Below are 27,453 nucleotides of genomic sequence, written 5' to 3' on the forward strand. Positions count from 1 at the left end.
ACCACAGAATCTTAGAGTTGGGAGTTCAGAGGCTACCTTTCATTGTTGTTGTTGTTTAGTTGTTTTCAGTTGGGTCTGACTCTTTGTTTTTTGTTTTTTTTTTCAGGACAAGGGGGGTTAAATGACTTGCCCAGGGTCACATAGTTAGTACATGTCAAGTGTGCAAGGTCGGATTTGAACTCAGGTCCTCCTGAATTCAGGGCTGGTGCTTTATCCACTGTGCCACCTAGCTGCCCTGGGTCTGACTGTGACCCCATTTGGGGTTTTTCATGGCAGAGATGCTAGTTTGCCATTTCCTTCTCCAGGTCATTTTACAGATGGGGAAACTGAGGCAAATAGTATTAAGTTACTTTCCCAGGGTCAGGCAGCTAGCAAGGCCAGATTTGAAGTTGGGGGAAGGATCTTCCTGACTCCAGGCCTGGCGCTGTATCCACTGTGCCACTAGCTGCCCTCTTCTCCAGGTTAAACACCCTCAGATCTATTAACCACTCCTCACATGGCACAGACTTTAGGCAATTCACTATTCTGATTGCCCTTCTCTAGACATTCTTCTGCTTATCAGTGTCCTTCCCAGAAAGCAGTGCCCCGACCTGAACACAATACAGTAAAGTCGTATCACTTCCATTTAATGTATTCAGCGATGTACCCCCTAGGGCTGTTGTGAGGATAAAATATAATAAAATGATTGTAAATTACTTAGCACAGTGCCTGGAACATAGTAAGTGCTGTATGAATACTATTATCATCATCATTATTAGCTATTATTATTGAAAGTTGATGTTGGTTGATCAATTAATTTTTATTTTCTATTCCTCTTTTCTTTTGTTACCTGTTGGCACATTACACATCCCCTGGTGCTTAGGCTGAAGTCTTCTCATTGGCTTAATCTAGTCAAAGCCTTAGGGGAAGATGGATAATTGCACTCACTGTAATGATGCTCCTTAGCCAATGGTCAATGGCCTGTTAGTGCTAGGGTGACCCCCCTCTCTGTCTCACTACATTCCCCAGTGAGCTTGACTAAGCATATGGGGCACACAAGTTCCAACCCCAGAATCCAGTCTTTGGGTGAAAGGACTTGGGGGCTCTCTACATTTCTGATCCTTTATCTTTTCTTTTTCTACACTATCATTTTTTTGGAGGTGGGGGCTGGGCAATGGGGGTTAAGTGACTTGCCCAGGGTCACACAGCTAAGTCTGAGGCCAGATTTTAACTCAGGTCCTCCTGAATCCAGGGCTGATGTTTTATCCACTGTACCACCTAGCTGCCCCCTATCTCTTCTTTTTCTAAACCTTCTCCCCCAGCCCCGATCTCTGGGCATGCTCATACCCCTGACCACACTGATGGAGAGAGACTCTGTCATAGGCCATTGACAAGGACATAAGACAGGAGCTTTTGTGATGGGGAGAAATGTCCCACCCCAACATTGCAGAACGAGGTCCTCCTTGTAGGGAGAGAGCCTGCTTCCTTCTTTCTTTCCTTCAGTCAGAGGCGTGAAGGCCGGACACCTTTTATGAAAGAATGTCAATGTTCTGTCTCCCACTTTGACCTTTTACTTTCTTCTTCTTCTTCCCTTGGCCTGGGAGGGATGAAAATTTCCCCATAAGTTAAATTCCAATTGAATAAGAAAACAAAGTTAAAAAGGCACAAAACTTACCACTGGAAGGCATGAACTGCAAACCTCTGCCCATCATTTATATTTCAAGAAAGCCTCTGTGCACTACTTAAACCTCCTACTGAGGATGAACAACACTCTGATGAGAAAGAATGAAAACCATTCAAGAGATTTTTTTTTTTTTTGTGAGGCAATTGGGGTTAAGTAACTTGCCCAGGGTCACACAGCTAGTAAGTGTTAAGTGTCTGAGGCCGGATTTGAACTCAAGTCCTCCTGAATCCAGGGCTGGTGTTCTATCCACTGTGTCACCTAGCTGCCCCCACTCAAGAGATTTTTGAGTACAATTCTGACTGTACAGCTTTCCCTTCACTTTAGTTTTTAGAACCACAAGATACAAACCCATTATACTCCAGATATAATCTTAGCAGCACAGAGTAAACTGGGACTCTTGACTCTTTTTTTTTTTTATTGGGCTATTAATATGACCCATAATTTCATTAGCTTTCTTTGGGCAGCCACATCACGAAGTTGGCTCATAGCAAGTGTCCCCTCCACTACACCTTAGCTTTCCGATGAACTGATGTCCCACCCTGTCTCTCCCATTTTGTACTTGTGAAGTCTATTTCTTGAGCCTTATCCCTATTCCATTTTATCAGATATAATTCAGTATTCCAACCCGTCAAGATCTTTTTGGATTGCGACTCTCATTTGGTGTATTAGCCATCCCTCTTGGCTTTGTGTCCCGTGCAGACTTCATAAGGATGCTGCCTGTGCTCTTATTCAAGGCACTTCTTAGGGGCAGCTAGGTGGCGCAGTGGATAAATCACCGGCCCTAGATTCAGGAGTTCCTGAGTTCAAATCCGGCCTCAGACACTTGACACTTACTAGCTGTGTGACCCTGGGCAAGTCATTTAACCCCCACTGCCCCGCAAAAAAAAAAAAAAATTCAAGGCACTGCTTAAAAATTATGTTAAACAACACAGATCCTTGGAGCATGCCACTGGAGACATCCTCACCAATGGTCAAGGAGCCCTTAATGGCATTTCTTTGAGTCTGGTCTCTCCCTTAGTCCTCAATCCCATCTAATTGGGCTATTATCCACTTGTGAATTTTGTTCAGCCACAGATCTCTTCTGTATGAATAACTGGGAGCTGATTAAAGAACCTGGCATCGGGGGGTGGGGGTGTCAGTGCCCTTATCTTCTCTCTATCCTTTCCCTTTTCAGTTCTCTGAAAGGAATGGATAAGTGAAAGATGTAAAGTGACTGATAAGTCTTTGTGCCTTTGCCCTTCCCAGAGGTAGCTACATCTTAAAGGTGGAAGGCAGCTTTCATCCAATTTGGTTATCAGACTTTTATTAATAGATCATTCAATTAATAAATCATTCAATCAGCAAATAGTTATTAGGTGCCTACTGTGTGTCAGGTACTCTGCCAGGTGCTAGGAATACAAGGACAAAAATGAAACACAGCACCTGTCCTTGAGGAAGGTTGTGTTCTGACAGGAAGACATGTCCACATAAGGTTGAAGTATATGCAAGATATATTCAAAAAAATGCAAGGTGATTTTGGTGGGGAGGCGCCATCAGCTGAGGGGGGATCAAGAAAGCCCACATGTAGGGGGCTGGTGCAAAACACTGTTAGTCACTGGGAACATAAAGATATTTTGTCCTAAGGAGTATGCATTCAGCTGGGGTGATGGGAGAGGGCTGGGGGACAATATGATGTATATACAGATAAACATAATACAAAGTAGGGTGTGATTTAATTCAAGTCATTCAACATCTAATATATGCCGGGAATCCTGCTGTTACTGGGGATGGAAGGACAAAAAAACCCTTCCTTCCCCTCAAGAAGGTTTAAGAGATGTGCCTATCTAGATAAATAAATATAAAATATGTTTCAAGTAAATATAAAGTAATTTGCTGGAGCCCTAACAATTAGGGACATCGGGAGTAGGAGTTGGAGTTTGACCTGAGCTTTATCCATAGAGGCAGCTAGGTGGCGTAGTGGATAGAGTATCTGGAATCAGGGAGATCTGAGTTCAAATCTAGTCTCAGATACTTACTGGCTATGTGACCCTGGGCAAGTCACTTCACCACTGTTTGCCTCAGTTTCCTCATTTGTAAAATGGGGATAATAATAGTACCCACCTCCTAGGGTTGTTAGGAAGATTGAATAAGATGATATGTGATCATATATATAAGGTGCTATATAAATGCTTATTCCCTTCCTTCTTCCCTCCCCTCCTAAGAAATAGTAGTGAGCATTTTTTTGTGAAGGCAGCATTCTAGAGCAGACCTCAAAGTTCACTTAGTCCGTCTCTCCCTCTCCCCCTCCTTTTACATATGAGTAAACTGAGGCCCAGAGATGTTAAGTGATTTGCCCAATGTCACACAGGTTTTAAGTGTCAGAGTGGAGATTTGAATCCAAGTCTTCTGTCCAGGGTTCTTTTCATTATACCATGCTGTCTTTCGAAGTACTCTAAAGTAATCTGAGGAGGGAGATAATACTTTAAGCTAAATTGGAATTGGGGAAAAGGCGACTTCCCTGTACTCCTCAGGGTGTAGTCTGGTCACCTTTTCTCTGAGCATAAAGGTGTTTCTATTATTAGACATGCAGCAGGCACTCAAAAAGTCTTCTTGTGTGCTATCCTTTGGAGTCTCGTTGGCAGATAAGGCAGAAATGGGAAATAGAGGGGCCTTCAGGCACAGCACTGGGCAGTGGGGGATTTCATCTAGCCCTGTTTGCCATCTTCTTCCCTTCCCATCAGATCTACTTGCACCTGAGATTCTACACAGTGCCCAATGAGCAGCGCTACATCATCCGCCTCCTCTTCATCGTCCCCATCTATGCCTTTGACTCCTGGCTCAGCCTCCTCCTCCTCGGAAGCCACCAATACTATGTCTATTTCAACTCAGTGCGGGACTGCTATGAAGGTGAGCCTGTGACGGTATGCGAGAAGAGGAGCCCAGAGGGGCCCTGGGGATACTTAGGGAAACTGAGGCTTCAGAACTGTGAGGCACCTTAGAGGTCACAAAGAACAAGGGGCTCCCAACCTGGGGAGTACATACCCCCCAAGGGGTACAAAAAGCTTATCAAGAGGGCTCCAGGGAACATTTGGTAAATTGTCTTATTGAAATTAATTAACTGGTCTCTTTATTTTATTTCTTATATTCTTATGCATGGTAAACTCTAGAAGTGATTTCCTTTCATATTGAACGGAATTCTATTTTTGTATGCAATGATAACAAGGTCAATGCTAGAATTTATTTCCTCTTACATCTGTCTCTTCATTTTCTTATGTTCATATATATGATAAGCCTTCAAATTTATTTACTTTAATATTGAAGAGTGGATAAGAGAAGGTTTACCAAAAGCCAAGGGGACCAGAAAAGACTGAGACATCCTGATATGAAATCACACAACCACAGAATCTTAGGGTTGGGAGTTCAGAGGTTACCTTTCATTGCTGTTGTTGTGTCTGACGTATGACCCCTTTTTGGGGGTGTCTTGGCAAAGAGACTGGAGTGGTTTGCCATTTTCTTCTCCAGCTCATTTTACAGATGAGGAAATGGAGGCAGACAGGGCGAAATGACTTGTCCAGATCACACAGCTAGCAAGTGTCTGAGGCTGGATTTGAACTTAGGTCTTCCTGACTCTAGGCCTAGCACTCTAGTTTGCCTCCTAGCAGACACTCCCTAGGCTCTCTTTGTTCTTTTTTTTTTTAATCTTTTGTTTTTTGTGGGGCAATGAGGGTTAAGTGACTTGCGGGGGGTCACACAGCTAGTAAGTGTCAAGTGTCTGAGGCCGGATTTGAACTCAGGTCCTCCTGAATCCACAGCCAGTGCTTTAACCACTGCACCATCTAGCTGCCCCTCTCTATCCTTTTCAATTGTGTGAAAAAGAATATCCCTACAACATACCCCAAAAGGAGGTATCCAAACTTTCCCTAAAAGAAGGAAACAAGCATTTATTAAATACCTACTATATGCTAGGCACTGTGCTAGACAGCTTAGAAATGTTATCTCCCTCAGAATGACCCTGGGAGGTGGGTGATGTTATTATGCCCATTTTAGAGTTAAGGAAACTGAGGCAGGAAGCTGTTAAGTCACTTCCCCAGTGTCACACAATCCATAAGTGTCAGAGTTCAGATTTGAACTCAGGCCTTCCTGCCTCCAGAGCTAGCACTCTCTCCACTGCACCATAGAGCTGCTTCTGCTTGTTGCTCCTAGATCTACCAGCTAGGACTAAGTACAATGAGTACAGTCCCTCTTCCATATAACAGCAACAGAAGCCAGATCACAACTAAATCTGCTCTTCCTCAAATTTAAACATTCCCAGTGCCTTTAGTTAATTTTCCTATGGAATGATCTGGGGGGGGGGCGGCACTGTCCTCTGGATGATAGCCAGCTTTTCATTCATTCATTCATTCATTCATTCATTCATTCCATCCATCCATCCATTTATGGCATTTAAAAAAAATTGAGTTCCAAATTCCCTCCCTCTTTCCTGCCCCTCCCCCACCCAGTAGCATCTCAATTATACATGTGGAGTCTTGCTAAACATCAATCTCCAACTTTGCATTCATTCATCCATTTATTTATAACGTTTTAAAGATTTTCGGGGGCACCTGGGTGGCGCAGTGGTTAAAGTGCTGGCCCTGGATTCAGAAGGACCTGAGTTCAAATCCGGCCTCAGATACTTGACACTTACTAGCTGTGTGACCCTGGGCAAGTCACTTAACCCCCATTGCCCCGAAAAAAATTTTTTTAAAATTTTTTTGAGTTCCAAATTCTTTCCTTCATCCCCCCCACCCAATGATATCAATTATACTTGTGAAGTCATGTAAAACATTGATCTCCAGCTATCACTCAATCATTCTTTTATTTATAACACAGTTTTGTTTTTGTTTTTGTTTTTTTAAATATGGAACACTTCACGAATTTGCATGTCATCCTTGCGCAGGGGCCATGCTAATCTTCTCTGTATCGTTCCAATTTTAGTATATGTGCTGCCAAAGCGAGCACTAACACACAGTTTTTAAAAATTTTGAGTTCCAAATTCTCTCCCTCCTCTCCTCTCCCCCACCCAATAGGACATCCATTATACATGTGAAGTCATACAAAACAAGGGATCTTTAGCTATCATTCATTTATTTATAACATTCACTTAAAAAATTCTTGAGTTCCAACTTATCTCCCTCCTTCACACCTCTCCCCCACTCTATAGGATCTCAATTATACATGTGAAATCATGAAAAAGTATTGATTTCCACCTTATCAGTGGCCCTCAGGAAATGTGCCAACCAGAGGTGACCACAGGCCTCCAGATGTAGTTTTACCAGGGCAGAGCTCGGAGGCATCACCTCCCTCAGTCCTGGACACTAGGAGTATTGTACCACAACCCAAGATAGTATTAGAACTTTTGGATGCTATGTTGTTATAGTCCCGATACTTATACCCTGTTACCACAGTTTGTAGTAAAACCCCCCAATTTTTTTCTTTGCCCTCCAGCTATTCTCCCCTCTCTTGTCCTTATGAAGCTGATTTATTTTTAAAGCCCAGGGATAAGAGGAGTTGACATTTATCCCTATTGTATGTCACCTTCTTAGATTCAGCACCATGTCCTGGCCTGATGGATCATTTTGGATCCTGACTGTCTCATAGGACAGTTAGCTATCCCTCCTCTGTTGATGTCATCTACGGGGCTGAGAAGCATGCACACCCAGACCTTTGTCCAAATCCCCGACAAAATGTTAGACAAGCCCAGCTCTCTGCAGCGCTCCCCTGCAGACTTCTTTCCAAAGGTGACATCCAACCACCAAAGAAAAGATGATCTGTTATGAACCCTTCATTTTACAAAGGAAGATGCTAAGAGGTCCAGAGAGGGGGGACCCATGTCCTCGGACCTTAAATCCACATTTTTCCACTATGGAATACTGATTCTCTGCTAGTCACAAGAGATAGGGAACTGGGCTGGTCCAGGACTGCCACCAGCATCTTAGCTCCCTGGCTTTGTTTCCATGGCCAGCATGCCTCTGGGACTTTGGTTTTGTTTTTTGGTTGGGTCTATCAGGGGACTTTTTTTTTTTTTAAAGAGGCAGAGATCCTTACAAGAGGTAGCCAGGTGGTGTAGTGGGTAGAGAACTGGGCCAGGAGTCAGGAAGGCCTGAGTTCAAATACAGCTTCAGAAACCTACTAGCTATGTGACCATGATCAAGTTGCTTAAAACTCTGCCTCAGTTTCCTCATCAGTAAAATGGATAGCATCTACCTCCTAGGTTTTGTTGTGAGGGTCAAATGAGATGATATTTGCAAAATGCTTAACATAGTGCCTAGCCCTTGGTAGTAAGGTGCTTAATAAATGGTTTGTGGTTTTTTCCCCTTCATTACAAGCCAAAGGCCATTCATAAAGGAGAGGGGAAAATGCCTTTCAGGTGCTTACTCTCTCTTTCTCTCTCTCTCTCTCTCTCTCTCTCTCTCTCTCTCTCTCTCTCTCTCTCTCTCTCTTTCTCTCTCTCATACACACACACACACACAATTCTCAAGCCAGCATAAATCACAGGTTTTTATTACAAAGGACCCAGTTCAATTCAATAAATACTTGTTAAAAACCTATTATATGGGGCAGCTAGGTGGTGCAGTGGATAGAGCACCGGCCCTGGATTCAGGAAGACCTGAGTTCAAATCCAGGCTCAGACACTTAACACTTACTAGCTGTATGACCCTGGGCAAGTCACTTAACCCCAATTGCCTCACCAAAAACAAACAAACAAACAAAAAAAGAACCTATTATATTCAATGGGATAGGGGTAGCAGCTAGGTGGTCAGGAAGTCAGGAAGTCAGGAAGACCTGAGTTCAAATGTGACCTCAGACACTTAGTAGCTGTGCGACCCTGGGAAAGTCACTTATGGCGGATTGACTTCTCCCAAAACAGGATGGAGGCAGGTACAAGCAAGAGTAATATGCAGTCTCTGCTCCCAAAGGATTACAATCTTATAACAGTGATGATATTTATGTTAATAAATATATTACAAAACAGTATGAAATTATAAGAGAGAGGTAAGAACAAAGCTCTTTGGAAATTCCCCATTGCCCTGAAAAAAAAATATCATTTGATCCCAACAGCAACCCTGTGAGTTAGGAGCTACCATCATCCCCATTTTATAGATAAGAAAATGGAGGCATGCAATGGTAAAGTGACTTATCCAGGGTCACACAGCTAGGAAGCATCTGGGGTCACATTTGAACTCAGATCTTCCTGACTAGAAGCCCTGAGCTCTATCCCCTGCACTATCTAGTGCTGAGATTGAGCTTGGATCAAAATAGATTGTTGGGCCCAGAGCCCTGGAATCCTGCCCCCAATACTCACTAGTTGTGTCATTTAATTCTTCTGTGTGTCACTTTCCCCGTCTGTAAAGTGGGGATAATAATACCTGCAGTATTTGTTGGCGGCATGATATAGTGACCAGAAAGCCAGCCTTAGAGTCAGGAAGTCCTGTGTTCAAATCCTACCTTTGATACATACTGGTTGTGTAACAATGGACAAGTCACTTAATCTCTCAGTGCCTCCAGGCAAATCTCTAGCACTAAATTGCCTGTGGTAGGTGCAGGAGGAGACACCAAGTTCCCTACACTGATGAAACCACAGGTTCAAACCTCTCCCCCCGCCCCCCCCCCAAAAGATACTTATCTCACAGATTGGTAAGGACTAAAAGAGATAATATGTATTAAGTACTTTGCAAACTTAAAAGTGCTGCTATGTCATCTTTGGGGTAAGTACAGATGGAAGGCATGAAGGAAGGGAATGGGGATGAAAAATTTAAAAGATACAGGCCCCTTTGCAAAAAGGAAAGTTTGGGAAACCTAAGAAACTTGAGGACAGAAAGATTTGGTGCTGATTTGGGCAGCCTGTCCTTGTACAACTGTATGTAGTTTGTACTTTCTATGTAGTTTATACTCTTAGAGTATCTTGTTGTTCAGTTGTGTCTCTTTGTGACCCTGTGGACTGTACTCTCTATGGGGTTTCCTTGGCAAAGATACTGGAGTGCTTTGCCATTTCCTTCTCCAGTGGATTAAGGCAAACAGGTTCAGTGATTTGCCCAGGGTCACACAGCTAGTGTGTCTGAGGCTGGATTTGAACTCAGGTCTTCCTGACTCCAGGCCCTGAGCTCTATCCACTGGGCCATCTAGTTGCCCTATGGTAAAGTCGTTTTATAATTTAGTCCGCTAGTCTGCTAAAATGTTTGAAGAGAACCCACTGTAGAGGGGCATAGAAAAAAATGGAACAAAGGGGAAGGATGGAGGACCATCAGGGTGTCATCTAAAACGGATAATTCTCATCCCATGTGGCAGCGTGTTAAGAGGAACTGAAGAATCTCTTGTTGGGGGGTAGACTGTGCCTGTTTCTCAGAGCTGAGCCTCCCCAGGTAGCTAAGAAATGGGTGGGATATCAATACAAAAGTTTGTGCTTTCTCCTCGCAACTGCTCATCTGTTTGTCTGTCTTTTCATCTGTCTCTCCTTGCCAGCATTTGTCATTTACAGTTTCCTGAGCCTCTGCTTTGAGTACCTGGGAGGGGAAAGTGCCATTATGACTGAGATCCGGGGGAAACCTATCAAGTAAGTCATTAATCAACAGCAAGTGTTAAGCACCGACTGTGGGCCAAGCACTTGGCTTACACAGAAAAGTGAAGCAGTCCCTATTCTCAGGTAGCTTTGGTGTGGACAAGCCCAGCTCTCTGCAGCGCTCCCCGGGGTCCTGGGAAGAGCAAGCAAACCACGAGCTGAGTCCAAACAAGGAAGCTGGACCCAGTCAAACAATGTTGTTTCCAAAAAGAAATATTGTAGCTGTATCTTTTTCTTTTCTTTTCTTTTTTTTTTTTTTTTGCGAGACAATGAGGGTTAAGTGACTTGCCGGGGGTCACACAGCTAGTAATGTGTCAAGTGACTGAGGCTGGATTTGAATTCAGGTCCTCCTGAATCCAGGGCTGGTGCTTTATCCACTTTGCCACCTAGCTGCCTGGTATCTTTTGTTTTTACATCACCTTCAGTGCTGAATATGTCATTCCCTCCTCCCCTATCCAGTTGGGAGAAAAGAAAGGAAAAAAAAATGAGAAGGAAAAAATTTTCAGCAAAACCAACCAGCGCATCAGGTGGTTTTTTGTTTGTTTTTTTAAATAGAAAGATATTAGGAGAGAAGAATAATGGCTGGGGTATAGATCACCTTGTTGATTGTCCCACTGGAGTAAGAGAAGACCTGGTCTTTTGTATCTTTACAAAACAAATAAAGGGAAGGGAGTACAAAGCAAGGGGAAATGCAAAAACTGGGGCCAAATAACTAAGAGGGGATCTTAGATAATGGGATATCAGTAGGATATGCGGCATCCATCCATAGCCTACATATCCTTTTACAGACCTTAGTATTGCTTATCAGCATCCCTGCCACACCTCATACCTGAGGTGTTTTTCCCTTGGCTTTGGGGGTTGAGATCTTTAGATTTCTTGGGGTCCCACTGTCTTACCCACAACATTCCCCCCTCTCCTTGTTTCTGAGGAGAAAGGGGTGAAGGTCCCTCTTCTGTATCATCTTCAAGGCTGAAAAATGGGGTGTAGAGATGTCCCTGTCGATTAAGGAGAGACGGAGAGGCCTTATGGGCACAGTCCAAGGGTCGCAGGGGCATCGATCGCTGTGACTTCAGTGAAAGCTTTAATCTTAGAAGCAACTAAAGGGGGCAGCTAGGTGGCGCAGTGGATAAAGCACTGGCCTTGAATTCAGGAGTACCTGGGTTCAAATCCGGCCTCAGACACCTGACACTTACTAGCTGTGTGACCCTGGGCAAGTCACTTAACCCTCATTGCCCCGCAAAAAAAAAAAAAAAAAGAAGAAGAAGAAGCAACTAAAGAAGCAGCACATCAGTTATATCTGATGGCACATGTCCACATCTGTGGCCCCCAGAAGGGAGGGATGTTGGGCAAGAGGTTTACAAGAAGGGAGCTGTCTTTTCCCTTTTTGTAGTTCTATTTTTCTTAAGACGTCAAAGAATATGACGTTTCATCCATTCGAACTCCTTCATTTTATAGAGGAAACAAAGGCCGGGTGTCAAAGCTGAAACTAGAACCCACTTCCCTGATTTCCAGTTCAGTTATTTCATCTTTCTGTCGTGGCACTTCCTCAGAACCAGAATCTGGCCCATGTGCACACCTGATGGATGGATGAGCAGAATATGACAGGAGGGCACCACTGCTTCCTTAGCCTAATACTATCAGAGATAGAAAGGAAGGGACTGGATTAAGTGAATGTGGATGGAAACCAGGGAACAGTTTTTTGGGTTTGTGGATTTCTGATTCTCAAAGAAAGCAGCTCCCTGCCTGCTTCAGTGGGTTTTATTGCACTCTGGTTTCTAGGTCCAGCTGTTTCTACGGTACCTGCTGTCTGCAGGGGATGTCCTATTCCATTGGCTTCCTTCGGTTCTGTAAACAGGTGAGTTATAGAGCCAGCCGGGCTTGGTCTGAGGGTATGGGCGGGCCCTGCGGGAGTGCGGGGCTGCCCACGGCTGATGTTCCCTCCTCTCTTTTCACAGGCCACGCTCCAGTTCTGTATTGTGAAACCCATCATGGCCCTGATCACCATTATCCTGCAGGGGGTTGGCAAATACAATGATGGAGATTTTGAGTAAGAACGTGGAAAGGAGAAGTGAGAGGGTGGGAGAGGGCCAAGAGTACTGAGGCAGCATCCCAAATGAGGGCTCTGGGTGAGAGAGGAGGTTGGGGGCCTGGAGTAGAGCCAGCCTTCATTTTAGAATGAGAATTCCTGGGGGCTGCCTAGGATAGTAGTGACACTTCATTCCATTAATTGTTGTGGTTCAGTCCTTTCAGTGGTGTCTGACTCGTTGAGGTGACCCCAGTTGGGGTTTTCTTGGCAAAGACACTGGAGTGGTTTGCCATTGCCTTCTCTAGCTCATTTTACAGATGAGGAAATTGAGGCAAACAGGGTGAAGTGACTTGCCCAAGGTCACACATGTAGTATCTGAATCCACATTTGAAAACTCAGGTTTTCCTGAATCCAAGCCCAGTGCTCTATCTAACACTGTGGTACTCAGCTGCCAATTCAATTCATAGCATCAAAGATTTAGAACTAGAAGAGACATCAGAGGCCATCTAATCCAAGCCTCTCATTTTACAGAAACTGAGACACAGAGTGGTTAAGTGACTCATCCAAGGCCACCACACAGGTAGTATGTGTCAGAGGCAGGAATTGAACTGATATCCTCACTCCAGAGTGTGCTCTTTCCACCACCCTCTGCTTCCTCAATTCATTTGAGTTTAACCAGCAGCATATGTCCAGCACTGGGCTAACAAAACCAAAAATTAAACAGTCCCTGCCCTAGAGGAGCATACAGACTAGCCAGAGGAAACAACAGGCACAGATATTGGAATCTGCAGGATAACGGTGGGGGACGTCACCAGACATTCAGCAAAGATTTCATGAAGAGATGACATGAGCTGAACTTTAAAGGAAAGAAGGGACTTTAAGGGGCAGAGGTGAGGGCCGGGGTCCATTCTGGGCATGAGAGACGGCCAAGACAAGGGCATGGAGATAGAAGATTGGATGCTTTGTATGAAGGCCAGTAAGTATATCTGGACCACAGTGTGTATGTAAGGGAGGAATGTGTAATAGAACTGATAAGGTAGGAGATGGGGCTGGGCAGGGAAGAGCTTTGAATGCCACAGCAAGTATGAAGCCCTTTAGGAGGGAAGGCATCAGGAAAGGCCTTTTTAGGTGGGGGAGGGGCCGGTGGCCAAGCTATGCCTTGAAAGAACATAGGGGTTTTTCTTTGTGGCAAGAGTTGAGGAAGGAGAGCATGGAAGCAGTGGGAGATACCCTTTTCAAAGTCAAGGAGCCAGAGAATAGAATTTTACGTCAAGAGAATGGCAAGCAGTAGGGGGCAGTGAGGTGGTGCAATGGATAAAGCACTGGCCCTGGATTCAGGAGGACCTGAGTTCAAATCCAGCCTCAGATACTTGACACTTACTAGCTGTGTGACCCTGGGCAAGTCACTCAACCCTCACTGCCCCACAAAAAAATAAATAAACAAATAAATAAATGAACAGATAAATAGGTAAACAAAAGAATGAATGAGTGAATAAATAGATGATAGATAAATAGATGAACAAATAAATAAATAAATGGGTAAATAGAATATAAGAAAACGGCAGGCAGGCCATTTTGATTTGAATGTGGAGTTTTCGAGAGGGTAGTAGTAGTCATGTGAAAACAGTGACTTACCATTAGTTGGAGCCAAATTGTGAAGGAGTTTGCTTTAAGAGGGGATATTTTATCCTTGAAGCAATAGGGAGCTGCTGAAACTTCTTGAGAAGGGCACGACACACTCACACCTGTGCTTTCCAAACACTATTCTAGAAACGCAGAGAAAATGTAAAAAGAAAAGATCTGGTCCCTACTCTCACCCAATCAATCAGTGAGCATTTTTAGAATACCTACTATGCGCCCACTGGGGATACAAATGACAAAAAAAAATGAGACAGACCTTCCCCTAGGGGAGCTGGTTTTCTAGTCATTGGCCTTAAAATATAACCAAGAAGAAAGAAAACATGTACACACAAAGGCAAGTACACCTATCACATGCAACAATAGCAAGAACAAGGGCGCAGCTAGGTGGTGCAGTGGATAAAGCACTGGCCCTGGATTCAGGAGGACCTGAGTTCAAATCCGGCCTCAGACACTTGACACTTACTAGCTGTGTCACCCTGGGCAAGTCATTTAACCCTCATTGCCCCCCCCCACACACACACAAAAAGAATATCAAGAACGTTGGTAAACAGATGCAGAGTATTATAATCTAAGCTAAATACCTCCTTGTGGAGAAGAGGAAGAGTCAGGAGGGAATGCGGCTAGATGGAGAAGAGAATTCTGAAAGAGGTGAAGGACCCAGATGGCTAGGGTTGGGAGGGCACAGACTTAGGTTTGGAGGTTGAGAGTCTCACATTAGCACTTCCCCCTCAAGAATTCTACATCCAGACCACAGTGGCCTGGTTGCTGGTCTCTCTGCCTCTGGGACTCTGAACTGGGTGGGAGAACTAGATCTGAGCGGTAGATCCACATGGGGAAGTCAAGCTTGAGGCTGGAATCTGGGAAGATGGGGATCACTGGGGATTTCCATGGTGGGAAGAGCTGAAATAGCCACAACCTGTGAATGTCTGCTCTCTTTACCGATAGTCCCCGCACGGGCTACCTCTACACCACCATTGTCTACAACTTCTCGGTGAGCCTGGCCCTCTACGCCCTTTTCCTCTTCTACTTTGCCACCAGCGACCTTCTCCAACCCTTTGAGCCGGTCCTCAAGTTTCTCACCATCAAGGCTGTCATCTTCCTTTCCTTCTGGCAAGGTGGGTAAGGTGAGAATGGAGGGAGAAAGTGAGGCTGCTAACTTTTCTCCTCTGACCTCTTTACACAGGAAGGGATGGGACCCTGAAGAGTCACCAGAAAAATACCCTCTGTCGCTATATAAGCCCAGCACTTGGGATGCGAGATTTGGAAGGGGATTCCTTTTAAAAGGTAGTGGAGGGGCAGCTAGGTGGTGCAGTGGATAGAGCACCAGCCCTGGATTCAGGAGTACCTGAGTTCAAATCCAGCCTCAGACATTTAACACTTACTAGCTGTGTGACCCTGGGCAAGTCACTTAACCCCAATTGCCTCACTAAAAAAAAAAAAAAGGCAGTGGAGGGGCAGCTAGGTGGTGCAGTGGATAGAGCACCGACCCTGGATTTAGGAGGACCTGAGTCCAAATCTGGGCTCAGACACTTGACACTTACTAGCTGTGTGACCCTGGGCAAGTCACTTAACCCTCATTGCCTCACCAAAAAAAAAAAGGAAATGGACTTTGCTGAGAAAGAACTGATGGAGGCTATGTGCAGATTGAAGCATGATTTTTTTCCCCTTTATTTTCCTGGTGTTTTTGTTGTTGCTGCTGTAATTTTTACAACATGACTAACATGGAATTATGTTTTGAATGATTTCACATGCATTTCTTGACTTCACAATGGGTGGGGAACAGGTGGGAAGGAGGAAGAGAATTCGGAAATCAATTTTTAAAAAAAAGTTAAAGATAAGTAAATAATTATTTTTTAAAAGGAGACAATGGATTATAGTGGAAAGAACCCCTAGTTTTGAAGTCAGAGGTCTCAGTTCTGCTACTTCCTAATTTTGTGATTTGGAGCGAGTCACTTCATCTTTCAGTTTCTTCATCTGTAAAATGGAATACTACCTACCTCACAGGGGGAGAAAGTGCTTCATAAAGCACTATGTATATAAAGATCTATTATTATTTACCTTCACCAACCCTCTCCATTTATGGGTGGAGAAACAAGTTCAGAGAGAAGTATATTGATAGAAACACACAAAAGCAATCCGGCCTGGCACCATATAACCACATAAACAAAGACATTTCTTGACTTTTCCAAAATATGTTCAGATACAGGGGATCAGATCTCCTCTCCAGAGAGGACCCTTTCTTGCATGGCTCATTGCTCTATGTATGATCAGAGCTTCGGATGTGTCCTCAGTACTGTGCTGGGTGCAGTGAAGGTGGTGGGGCTCATGGCAAAGGGCAGGAAGTTGTTATGTATTGTTGTTCAGTCGTATCCAACTCTCTGTGGCCCCTTTTGGGGTTTTCTCGGCAAAGATACTGAAATAATTTGCCATTTCTTCCTCCAATTCTTCTTTTTTTTTTTTTTTGGTGGGGCAATGAGGGTTAAGTGACTTGCCCAGGGTCACACAGCTAGTAAGTGTCAAGTGTCTAAGGCTGGATTTGAACTCAGGTCCTCCTGAATCCAGGGCCAGTGCTTTATCCACTACACCACCTAGCTGCCCCCTCTCCAGTTCATTTTACAGATGAGGAAACGGAGGTAAACGGGGTTAAGTGACTTGCCCAGGGTCACACAGCTCGGAAGTGTCTGAAGGCAGATTTGAACTCAGGAAGATGAGTCTTCCTGGCTCCAGGCCTGACACACTTTCCACTTTATCTCTGTATGTTAGTACATACAAGGTTATAGGCCTTGCCCTCAAGTAGTCTATTATGGCAAGCTCATGGGTGAGATGAGAAGGCTCCCCAAATGCTCAGGAGTGCCTCTGCTCCATTGGTGTTCCATTCCCTTATGAGAGCTAGAACCACTTCTTTCTTTTGCCCTGGTCTTCCTACCTCCTGTTGACTGCTAAGTTCCAGATCAGGCCCTTCGAATACAGGTAAAATTATGGAGAGGAAGATCAACTCCTTCCATTCCTTTATTGAATGCCTAATGTGAGCAAAGTGCTATGCTCATTGGAGGAAAATACCAAGATAAAAGAATCCCAAACTTCCTCCCCTGAAGGAGTTTGCAGTCTTATAGAGAAGATGAGACAAAACACACATAAGCATATAATAAAGTAGATTGTGGTATGAGTAGGGGCAGCTAGGTGGAGCAGTGGATAGAGCACTAACCCTGGAGTCAGGAGGACCTGAGTTCAAATTCGGCCTCAGACACTTACTAGCTATGTGACCCTGGGCAAGTCACATAACTCTGCCCACTGCCCCAAGTAAGATCTAGGAGTGATGCAAGTGACTTAAGATATATGAGTAATATAAGTGATATATAACATACATGAATGATATGAGGAAGAGGTTATTTCCAGCTGGAGTAATTAAAGAAAGCTTCAAGGAAGAGGAGGCAATTTAACTGTCTTTTTTTTTAAATTTAACTAAGTCTTAAAAAGATGGGTAGGATTTCACTTCATACCTAGTAAGTTGGGCAAAGGGGACCAGAGACAGATATAAACTGGGAGGTATATGAGTGAGATGTGACTTGATCCAACTATTCTGGAAAGCAGTTTGGAATTATCCTAAGAAATATACTCAGATGTCACATCCCCTCTGACTCAGACATCCTCCTGCTCTAGGTGTACCCCAAGGAAGCCAAAGACAAAACAAAAGGGCATGTATATTCACCAAAATGGTCATAGTAGGGGGCAGCTAGGTGGCACAGTGGATAAAGCACAGACCCTGGATTCAGGAAGACCTGAGTTCAAATCCTGCCTCAGACACTTGACACTTATTAGCTGTGTGACCCTGAGCAAGTCACTTAACCCTCATTGCCCTGCAAAAAAAAAGGAAAAGGAAAAATGGTCCTAGCAGTACCTTCTGGTAGGAGGAAAGAGCTAGAAACAAAGTAGACAGTCATGATGAGTTGGGCAGCTAGGTGGCATAGTGGATAAAGCACAGGCCCTGGATTTAGGAGTACCTGAGTTCAAATCCAGCCTCAGATACTTGACACTTACTAGCTGTGTGACCCTGGGCAAGTCACTTAACCCCCATTGCCCTGCAAAAAAAAAAAAAAAAAAAAAAGAAATGATGAGTTGATGACTACAGAGAAGCATGGGAAGGTTTATATGAACTGATACAAAGTGAAATAAGCAGGGCCAGGAGAATATTATACATGATGACCACAGCAGTATAAGTGGAAAGAACTCTATCCCCTTGGAGTTAAGAAAACACATCTCCATCCATTCTTTTCAGAGATGGGGGAATGTGACTGTGACAGTGGAATGGTCTGTAGACTATCAAATGGTTGATGTATTGGTTGGTTGTGCTGAAATACTTTTTTCTTCCTTCTCTTTTTATTTGTTTGTTTGTTTGTTTTTGTGAGGCAACTGGGGTTAAGTGACTTGCCCAGGGTCACACAGCTAGTAAGTGTCAAGTGTCTGAGGCCAGATTTGAACTCAGGTCCTCCTGACTCCAGGCCGGTGCTCTATCCACTGCGCCACCTAGCTGCCCCTCTTTTTATTTTTTTTGTTATAAATAAAGTATGATTTTCCAGAGAGAGGAGGGAAAGGGAGAGGGATTTATTCTAAGTGAAGGTCATCAGAAGACATCAATGAAAATGTTTAACAATGAAGGAAAGACAGGAAGGATTTCAACTAGCAGAGAGAGCTGGAGAAAATAGGCCCTTTCAAACACAGAGAATGGAAAGAGAAAAGATGCCTGTCCTCACTTGGAAGGGGTGGGCCAAAGGCAGATCCATAACTAGGGTGGGGTGAATAGAGCTTTGTTCAGAATACTGAACTTTTGAGGGTGTCAATAACTCTGACCCAAGAAACATTTCTTCAGACTAGTTGCTACATGTTGGCCCAACCCCACCCCTGCATCTCCAAAAGTATCCCATCCTTCAGTAGTTTAAAAATACTTCCACATCCCGGTGTTCCAGTATGAATTTCCTTCTACATCTTAGGTGAATTCCCCATCATACCACAGACACACCCCATCATCCTCCCTTATCCCAGGTACAAAAAGTTCTACTTAGAACTGTACCCAAAAGGCCATGTCAAATAAAATGAATAGAGTTCATTTTCTATTATGGGAAACACCCAACCTCACATTTTGTCACAGTGGTGCCTCCCCGTCAGCCATGTTATTTCTCCTCTCCTGTCCCTGGCTCTAATGAGACTCTCAATGTTGCTCCTGAAGGGATGCTGTTGGCTATCCTGGAAAAGTGTGGGGTGATCCCAGAGGTGCAGATCATTGACGGGAACGAGGTGGGGGCTGGGACAGTGGCTGCTGGCTACCAGAACTTCATCATCTGCATCGAGATGCTCTTTGCCTCTATTGCCTTACGCTATGCCTTCACATGCCAGGTGTACTCAGAGAAGAAGGAAAACTCACCAGGTACCTTGCTCGGGCTTATATCTGAAAGACAAGTGGGTGATATTGGGACCTCCCAGTTTTTAGAGGGCATGACTGACATGCCACAGGGTCCTGTCAACTTAAACAAGGATGCAAAGCTTGGCATTAGGAAGGACCTGACAGATTAGTGCTTTCTGGGACCTTTTCCTCCTGATAAGGAGTGATGCAAGTGATTTAAGATATATGAATAATAGAAGTGATATATGGAAGACTCTGGCCAAATATTTGGGACTATATGGAGCTGAGGTTGGACACTACTGAAATTCATAGCTGGCCCAGGTAGCCAAAAACAGGGATCAGAGCAAGAATTTCATTTGCAGCATAGATCTCATCCAAGAAGGAGCTGTAGAAGTCCTCTCGTCCAATCCGCTCATTTTACTGTTAAGCAATCTGAAGCCTAAAGAGGGTAACTAAATTATCAAAGGTCACAAGAGAAGCAGAACTTGAACTCAGTTCCTCTGACTCTTTGAGACATTATGCCATAGGTTATAGGGATTCTGAGCCTAGAAGTCTTGGGTTCAAGTGCCACACATATTGGCTATAGGAACCTGGACAAATCACCCAACTTTTCAGTGCTAGCTTTCTAAGGTTGGAATTTGGGGAAAGGGGGCCAATCTGCATGGGTAGAGGGAGTCTCCTCAGCCAGGAATCCTGTGTAGACAAAATCAGAGGTTTATTTCTCATCTCCATCTTTTGACTCCAAAACCAATTTTTTTTTTCTTTCTCCACCACACCAAATCCTGACAGGGAGATTCAGGGAAGGAACCTAGCTCAAAGGTTAAGTGATCCCTGATGACCAGAATGAAATGGAAGCTGAAAGGATGTTGGTCCCAATTGGAATCCTTAGACAAGGATCTTGAGTGGTCTTTTTTCACTCCTTCCTCCTGTAGATCGTTTCTGTAGGCAGCAGCAACACATCCACATGCTCCCAAATGGGCAGGAAAATAGGGTTGTTTGATTAGTTGCTGGTGCTATTTCTTATTTTGAGTTTTTTCTATTAAAAATCCCAAGTGAATGCCTGCTTTGGAGTGATATACCAACTCACAGAACACCTGGTTAAGGGAAGGGGCAGGACAGGGTCCTCCTGGGTCACACTTAGAGAAATGCCACTTAGGGAAGGCTCATTTAAAAAGTGATTGGATCCAAAGGATGGAGACCAGCTGTTCTGTCTCCCTTGGGTATGGAACAAGAGGTAATGAACTCAAATTGCAGTCAGAGAGTTTTCAAGAAGTTACAAGCCACTTTCTGAATCATGGGGGTTGTTATTAAGCTATTGGATTAAGGGCAGGGAAAGTGACGTTTATATAGTTCTCCCAACAACTCTGTGAAATAGGTTTGACGAATATTACTCTCTTCATTTTACAGATAATAAATGGCTAGCTGTCCCTGATGCTTACCAGTTGTGTGGCCATGGGCAGATCTTTTACCCACTCTGTGACTCAGTTGTCTTATCTGTAAAAGGAGCATATTATCTGTAATACCTACCTCACTGAGTTGTTCATGAGGCTCAGATGAGATGATGTAAGACACTTGACAAACTCTAGGGCTCTATACAAATGCCCATCTTCAAGAGTAAAAACAGGCATTCAACAATTTGAGAAGGCTGTAAGTGCATGTCAGTTCAGAGACAGGGAGCTGGACCAGGAGACGGAGGACTGGGTCTGTCCCTTCCTGCTTTTCAGATCTGGAGACAGAATAAGAGAATTTTTAGTTAGAGGGGGCCTCAGCAACCATCCAGTCCAACCTATTCCTGCAAAGAAATCATACCTAACATACTTGACAATCCAATCTCTAATGGGATGACAACACTGCCTGTGGAGTCAGAGGACCTGGCCTGAAATTAACGCTTGGTGCATGTGTTACTTTACATTGGACAAGTTTTTTAGCCCCCTTGGACCTCAGTGTCTTTATTTAGGAAGTGAGGGGGCTTAGCTGGCCTCCAACGTCAGCTCCAGATTTGGGATCCTATTACCCTACCCCACACCCCCAAGGGAGACTTTCCACTTTGGGGCAATTCTGATTGTGCAGAAGTTTTTACAGACCATGGGAAGGTACTTCTCCCCGTCATATTAGCCTTGGACTCATTCTAACTTTTTGTCCCCAGTGACCGTGGCTCCCATGCAGAGCATTTCCAGTGGACTCAAGGAGACCATAAGCCCTCAAGACATTGTCCAGGATGCCATCCACAACTTCTCGCCCACCTACCAGCAGTATACTCAGCAATCTATGCAGGAGGTCAAAATACAAGGGCAAAACGGGAACTCGGCCCCTAGCTCCCATCTTCCTGGTGGCAAGAAGAACAAAAACATAGAGAAGAGGATGTTAATCCTTTCAGATGAGCTGTAGTAGGACTGTGGAGGGAGCCAAGGAAAGCCTTCCAAGGGGTTAACTTCCACTTGAGGAGTGGTTCCTGGTCAGCACCTCCCCCCCCCAAGGTCATGCAGATTGTGGGGGAGGGGATACTGCATTCTCCCATAACATCCCTCCTTAACAGGCCACCCCCCCCCAATTTCTAAGAACCGGTTCTGACTATGGGAGAGGAAGAGCATGAAACTGCTCAAGAGAGCTCTTTTTCCACATCTATGACTGTGGAGTGAGTCTACAATCCTGCTGTGTTTTCATACTTGGTAGACTCCCCTCACCCCCAATCCCACAGCTCACATTCTTTCAGTGACTGATAATAGACTTTCTTGGTGGGTTGCTTTGACTGGGGTCACAGCCTTCATCAGAGCTCACCAGGAGAGAACCCTCCATTCTAGTCAATCAATCGACAAACAATCATTAGGCACCAAAGGTGTTCTAGGAACTGTGCTAGATGCTGGGCATACAAAGACAAAAATGAAAGTCCCTACCCACAAGGAGCTTATATTCATTCTCCTTCACACAGGGACCTCTGATTTTGTTTTGGCTTTTTTTGTTTTGTGGGGCAATGAGGGTTAAGTGACTTGCCCAGGGTCACACAGCTAGTAAGTGTCAAGTGTCTGAGGCTGAATTTGAACTCAGGTACTCCTGAATCCATTGCTTTATCTATTGCGCCACCTAGCTGCCCCAGGACCTCTGATTTTGAATAGTCTGAGGACTGGGGATGCCTCTGAGCTGACCTAACTTCTGTCTGTAGGAGAACAAGACTCTACTTTCAATCCATAGAACCTGATGTTGGTCTCTTTGCTTGGTCAGTTTCTGGGGAATGTTACAGGTGGCAGCAGAAGAGGAGAATCCATGGGGTGCCCTAAGTTTAGGATGATGCTAGGACCTGCCCGGCTTCCCACATGCCAGACAGCATTGCTCCTCAGAATCACCCAGAAGCCAGTGGGCATCTTTTCAAAATTCTACCCCCAGCTGCAGCCAAGAACTAAAACGCGCTAAGGGGTTGCATCAGCCAAGCAAAGATCTTTGGACTGGAATTTGTTAAAGGTGCCACCAAAGACCCTTCTCCACTTGCTACATCTCCCCATCCTGAAGCAGAATGAACCAGGATCCCAGACCTCACAAGCTTGAGACAGGAGTGGGAAGGCTGTCCCAATTAGCCTGTAGAGGTTTGTATGGGTGAAAGGGACTCCCTCCTGGAGATCCTGTCGCCTTCCAGAGTGAACCTAAGTCTGGCCGAAAGCAGAACTGTTGGCGAATTAGGAACCCATTCCTTCCCCATTGGGGCTATATGAACAGACTGCATGGAGGAAGGTGGAGAAAACTTGTTTGGGTTCAGTTAATCCAGTTCAATTCAACTCAACACCATAAGTATTTACTAAGTAAGTGCCTACTATGTGAAATAAGTACAGAAATCAAAGACAGTCTCTGTCCCCAAGGAACTTATAGTCTAGGAGATAGAAATAAGTAAACAGAAAAGTAAATACACAGTCATTTGAGAAGGCAGGGAGAGGAGAATAAGCAGTAACAACTAGGGAAATGAGAGAAGGCTTCAGCTGAGCCTTGAAAGAATCCAGGGATTCTAACAAATGAGGAGAGGTGTCCCAGGTATGGGGAGGAGGCAGATGGGAAATGGAGGGCAGAGGGAGGTCCAGGGAGCCACAGATTCTCAGAGACTTGAGTAGACTTTTTTTTTTTTTTTTTCCTGCTGGAGACACAGAGAAGTAAAGGATTATCCCCTGGACAGATGTTTATAATCAAGGTACATTCAGGGAGGATTAAAAACAAACAAAAAAACATGAACCATGGCCTCTTCTCTTTATCTCCCTGGTGACTGACAGTAGAATTTTCCCTAGTGTTTGTGCTGGGATGGGAGGGGTGTTGGCCGGTGATGGGGGAAGTGAGAATGAACAGACTTTGAAAGTTATGTCCCAAAGACCAGGCAACCTTTAAACAGCAGCAGCCTAGTTAAGTCTCATTCTTCAATGACCAAATGGGAATCCCGAGGTACTTCCATGTCTAGGAAGGCATTCTGGGGGAAGTGGGCTGTAATCCACACAAGTACCCTTCTTTCCCAGCTGTGCCATGGGTCAGAGGATCGTGAGAGACGTCACAACGAGTCACAAGCTTCCGAGTGAATTACTTTTATTTATATATAAATGATCTTTTGGCCCCCCCCTCTCCCCCTTCCACCTAATAATCTGTCTGGCTTGTTTCTATGTAGTCCATCCCTTGGTTTAGCCAGACCTCATATGGGGTCAGGCTGAAACTCTGCTCTGGGCCAAAGGGTGTGGGGGAGAAATTTGGGGATTTATCTTCTGCTACCCCTGAGTTTGTCCCAGCTGTCACAGGTGGAGTGCTCAAACCACCTTCTTTTTGGGTTGTGATTGTGTTTTTCAGAGGTGATGTCATTCATCCTTATGAGGTCATGGGGGGGGGCAGAGACTGTTAGCCCTTTTTGTTTTTGTTTTGTGGGGCAATGGGAGTTAAGTGACTTGCCCAGGGTCACACAGCTATAATAAGTGTCAAGTGTCTGAGGTCAGATTTGAACTCAGGTCCTCCTGAATTCAGGGCCAGTGCTTTTTCCACTGCGCCACCTAGCTGCCCCCTGTTATCCCTTTTTAATCGAGAGAAAATTGAATCCCTTGAACCCACTAGATAATTGTGCCCAAAGTCGCCCCAAGTAAGCTATGGTTACAAGGGGAGGGGAAATGATAGTGGACAGTCCGGTGACCGGATTAGGACTTGAACCCTTGGGACTACCTGGAGGCAAGAGAGTTCTTCAGGCTACTTCTCAGGTTAGCTAGACCAGTGTCTGTTTTCAGGTCAGAGTTAGCTGAAGAGGAAATGACAAAGTCTTGAGTGCTAATGAAAGAACTCTGATTCCCTCGGGTACCTTGGAGAGTGGGAATCCAAGCAGCCTGGCTCCCAGGCTAGTCAGTGCTCAGTTCCTGAAACACCCCTCCTGTTCCAACCCCTGCCCCCGCTTCTGGCCTTCGTTCACCATGTACCAGCAGCAGGACTTTGTGATAAGATACACCAGTGACTTTTCCAGTCCAGTCTCTGCTTAGCTGGCTGGGAAAGTCATTGTCTTATCACAGTGTCTCTCTCCACTGATGCTGGCAAACCTGGGAATCTGCTTTCCCTCTCTCCCCACCCCCACTTGTGTGGGACCACACCCGTGTTTCTGCTTCTCTGACCAGCCTCAACAAGACACAAGGTCAGCAAGTTTATCTGGTAGAGGGGAGATACCACGCCCTAGGTGTCAACAATCCAGATCGGGCACTAGATGGGCTTATTAACATGAGACCCCACTACAAGCATGAATTTTTTTTTTTTTAAGTGAGGCATTTGGGGTTAAGTGTCTTGCCCAGGGTCACACAGCTAGTGTTAAGTGTCTGAGGCCGGATTTGAACTCAAGTACTCCTGACCCCAGGGCTGGTGCTCTATCTACTGCGCCACCTAGCTGCCCCTCAAGCATGAAATTTTGAGGGGCTGGAAAGACAACAGGAAAGTCAAAAAAGTCTCAGATGTGCCGATCTCCTTCCCTCATCCTGAGGTGGCTCGAATGGCAATGGTGAATGGGAAGACTGCAAATCCCCTTGCAATTGCCCTCCGTGGTTCACCTGGAGCCTAAATTAGGCAAAGAGGTCAGACCTTTGCCCAGCAGCATAACAAGCTTAGCTTGTGAAACAGCTGATTTGGGTCAGAGGCTGAGAATTCTGATCTTCCTGTGGATGGAGACTTTAGCTCATATCTTCCTATAGATAGCCCATTGCCTCAAGTGAGGCAATAAACTCTTTCCTTAGAGGGGATGCAATAAAACCCATTTTCTGATAAGGAGAGGGGAAGCAGGCCCCAGCTGTCAAAGCCTGACCAGCTGCATTAGGCAAATGAAGCAACCTGGCTTTGGAAAAGGCAACGTGCCCAGAATAAGGTGACATAGTACTCCTGTGAGGTCCTCATGTTCAGATGGTGAGCCTGAATCATCGCCCTTGGCACAAGTGGACAGAGTGCTGGACTTGGAGTCAGGAAGACCTGGGTTGAAAGTCCACTTCAGAAAATTGATAGCCTTATGACCCTGGGCAAGTCACTTAACCTATCTCAGCCTCAGTTTCCTCCCCTGTAAATCACATTTAGCTCACAGGGCTGTTATGAGGTTCAAATGAAATGATGTGTGTAAATCACTTTGGAAACCCTAAAGGAATATATAGATGTCTATTAGTATTGTTTAGGGTAATCTAAAATAGGACCAGACTGCTTTTGGGTCAGCACATCTACGATCTGTGTTGAGCATCACAGGGTTATCTCAAAAGGGAGTGTGGCCGAGGATGGGCTTCCTTTCATTTCCTTAAGCTACCCTTACTTTGCTTTTTTTAGGGAAAGGGGAAAATAAGGCCCTTTTTTTTTTTTTTTGCGCGGGGCAATGGGGGTTAAGTGACTTGCCCAGGGTCACACAGCTAGTAAGTGTCAAGTGTCTGAGGCCGGATTTGAACCCAGGTACTCCTGAATCCAGGGCCGGTGCTTTATCCACTGCGCCACCTAGCTGCCCCAATAAGGCCCTTCTTAAAGTCTCATGTCCTCACATTGATAATGGCTAAGTAAATGCCAGGTGATGAGGAGTTCTGGACTAGTCAGGAAGCATAAGTTTGGTCATCTACACAAGGAGGGAACTGGCCTTCTACCTTCAATGTTATTCCATGGTTCTATGACCCAACAGCCAGTCTTGCCACTAGACATGGACCTTGGGTAAGTCATTTGCTCAACCAGAAGTGTCAAACACGGGGCTTGGGGCCCATATATGGCCCATGACACTCCCAAACATGGCCCAAACCAGATTCAATGTAACTGGGAAATATTTAACAAAATAAAAATATAATGAAACAGATAACATGGTTTTCTGTCAATATGTGGCTCAGAGGCACCCTTATTTTATTTGGTGGACCTTGTTTCTGCTTGAGTTTGACACCCTGGCATTAGATGACTGCCAAGGTCTAATCTAGCTTGAATATCCTAGGATTTTATTTCTATTGCTTCCCCAGGCTGCCAAAGTCCTATCAATTTTTTGGTTATCTTGTCACTCCTTAACAAAGCAGTTTCCCAAATTCACACTCCAAAGGTTAAAGATGGAGTTGGAAACCTCCAACATTTGGTGACCTTGTTCATGTGGAGATTTGTCCTGTGGTTCTCAGCTAACAGTCATCTTTTCAGCTTTGGATCTCATCAGGGAGGACTTTCAGGAGCTAAACCTTTAAACAGGTGTGCTGGGACATTTCCCTCCCCACGAGTGCCTACCAGCTCACCTTTATCATCTCAGCTCCCTAGGATGTGATCATTCCTGTGACAACAGTTTGCCAGATGGCTGAGCTTCTAGTCAGAAGCTCAAGAAAAGATAGGCTCAGTTTTCTTCCAAAGCCTTTGGAGAGTCCTGGACAGCAAAACCATTCTTTGCAGGTCTAACATGCTGACCTTAATGCATTTAAAATTCAAGATTTTGGAAGTAGGGTAGAAACCTTTAAGTGGTTTTCACAAACCTACTTGGTTAATTCGATTCTCAAATAAACTAAACCCTGACCTGTCACCAAGGAGTTTGTTGATCACCACCTCATCACCATCATCTCTAACATTTATAGTGTTTACTATGTCCCAGGCACTGTGCTAGATGCTAGAGATACACAAACAAAAGGGAAACATTTCCTACCCTAGGAGGCTTGTATTCAAACGGGGACCAATGAATCTGA

General features: G+C 44.8%; 1 protein-coding gene, 1 long non-coding RNA gene and 1 other non-coding gene across 3 annotated transcripts in view; 1 reads left to right on the forward strand and 2 right to left on the reverse strand.

Annotated features, from left to right (window-relative positions):
- Positions 1–23,515, forward strand: part of TMEM184A (transmembrane protein 184A) — a 33,744-nt gene extending 10,229 nt beyond the window's left edge. The window contains exons 3-9 of the mRNA XM_043979181.1: positions 4,384–4,549; positions 10,142–10,232; positions 12,018–12,093; positions 12,194–12,285; positions 14,851–15,020; positions 19,130–19,327; positions 21,450–23,515. Of these exons, the coding sequence (XP_043835116.1) occupies positions 4,384–4,549; positions 10,142–10,232; positions 12,018–12,093; positions 12,194–12,285; positions 14,851–15,020; positions 19,130–19,327; positions 21,450–21,691 (1,035 nt within the window). The 3' untranslated portion in view covers positions 21,692–23,515. The remainder of the gene's footprint in view (positions 1–4,383; positions 4,550–10,141; positions 10,233–12,017; positions 12,094–12,193; positions 12,286–14,850; positions 15,021–19,129; positions 19,328–21,449) is intronic.
- Positions 1,266–21,657, reverse strand: LOC122736786. Its single transcript, XR_006354215.1, has 3 exons — positions 21,551–21,657; positions 20,831–21,029; positions 1,266–1,576 (listed from the first exon to the last, which is right to left on the reverse strand). It is a non-coding gene; the product is annotated as an uncharacterized LOC122736786 (long non-coding RNA).
- LOC122737455 lies at positions 6,534–6,640 on the reverse strand. Its single transcript, XR_006354289.1, has one exon. It is a non-coding gene; the product is annotated as a U6 spliceosomal RNA (small nuclear RNA).
- Positions 23,516–27,453: the final 3,938 nt, after the last annotated feature.

Source organism: Dromiciops gliroides, chromosome 1 (assembly GCF_019393635.1).
Source record: "Dromiciops gliroides isolate mDroGli1 chromosome 1, mDroGli1.pri, whole genome shotgun sequence".
NCBI classification, from domain to species: domain Eukaryota; kingdom Metazoa; phylum Chordata; class Mammalia; order Microbiotheria; family Microbiotheriidae; genus Dromiciops; species Dromiciops gliroides.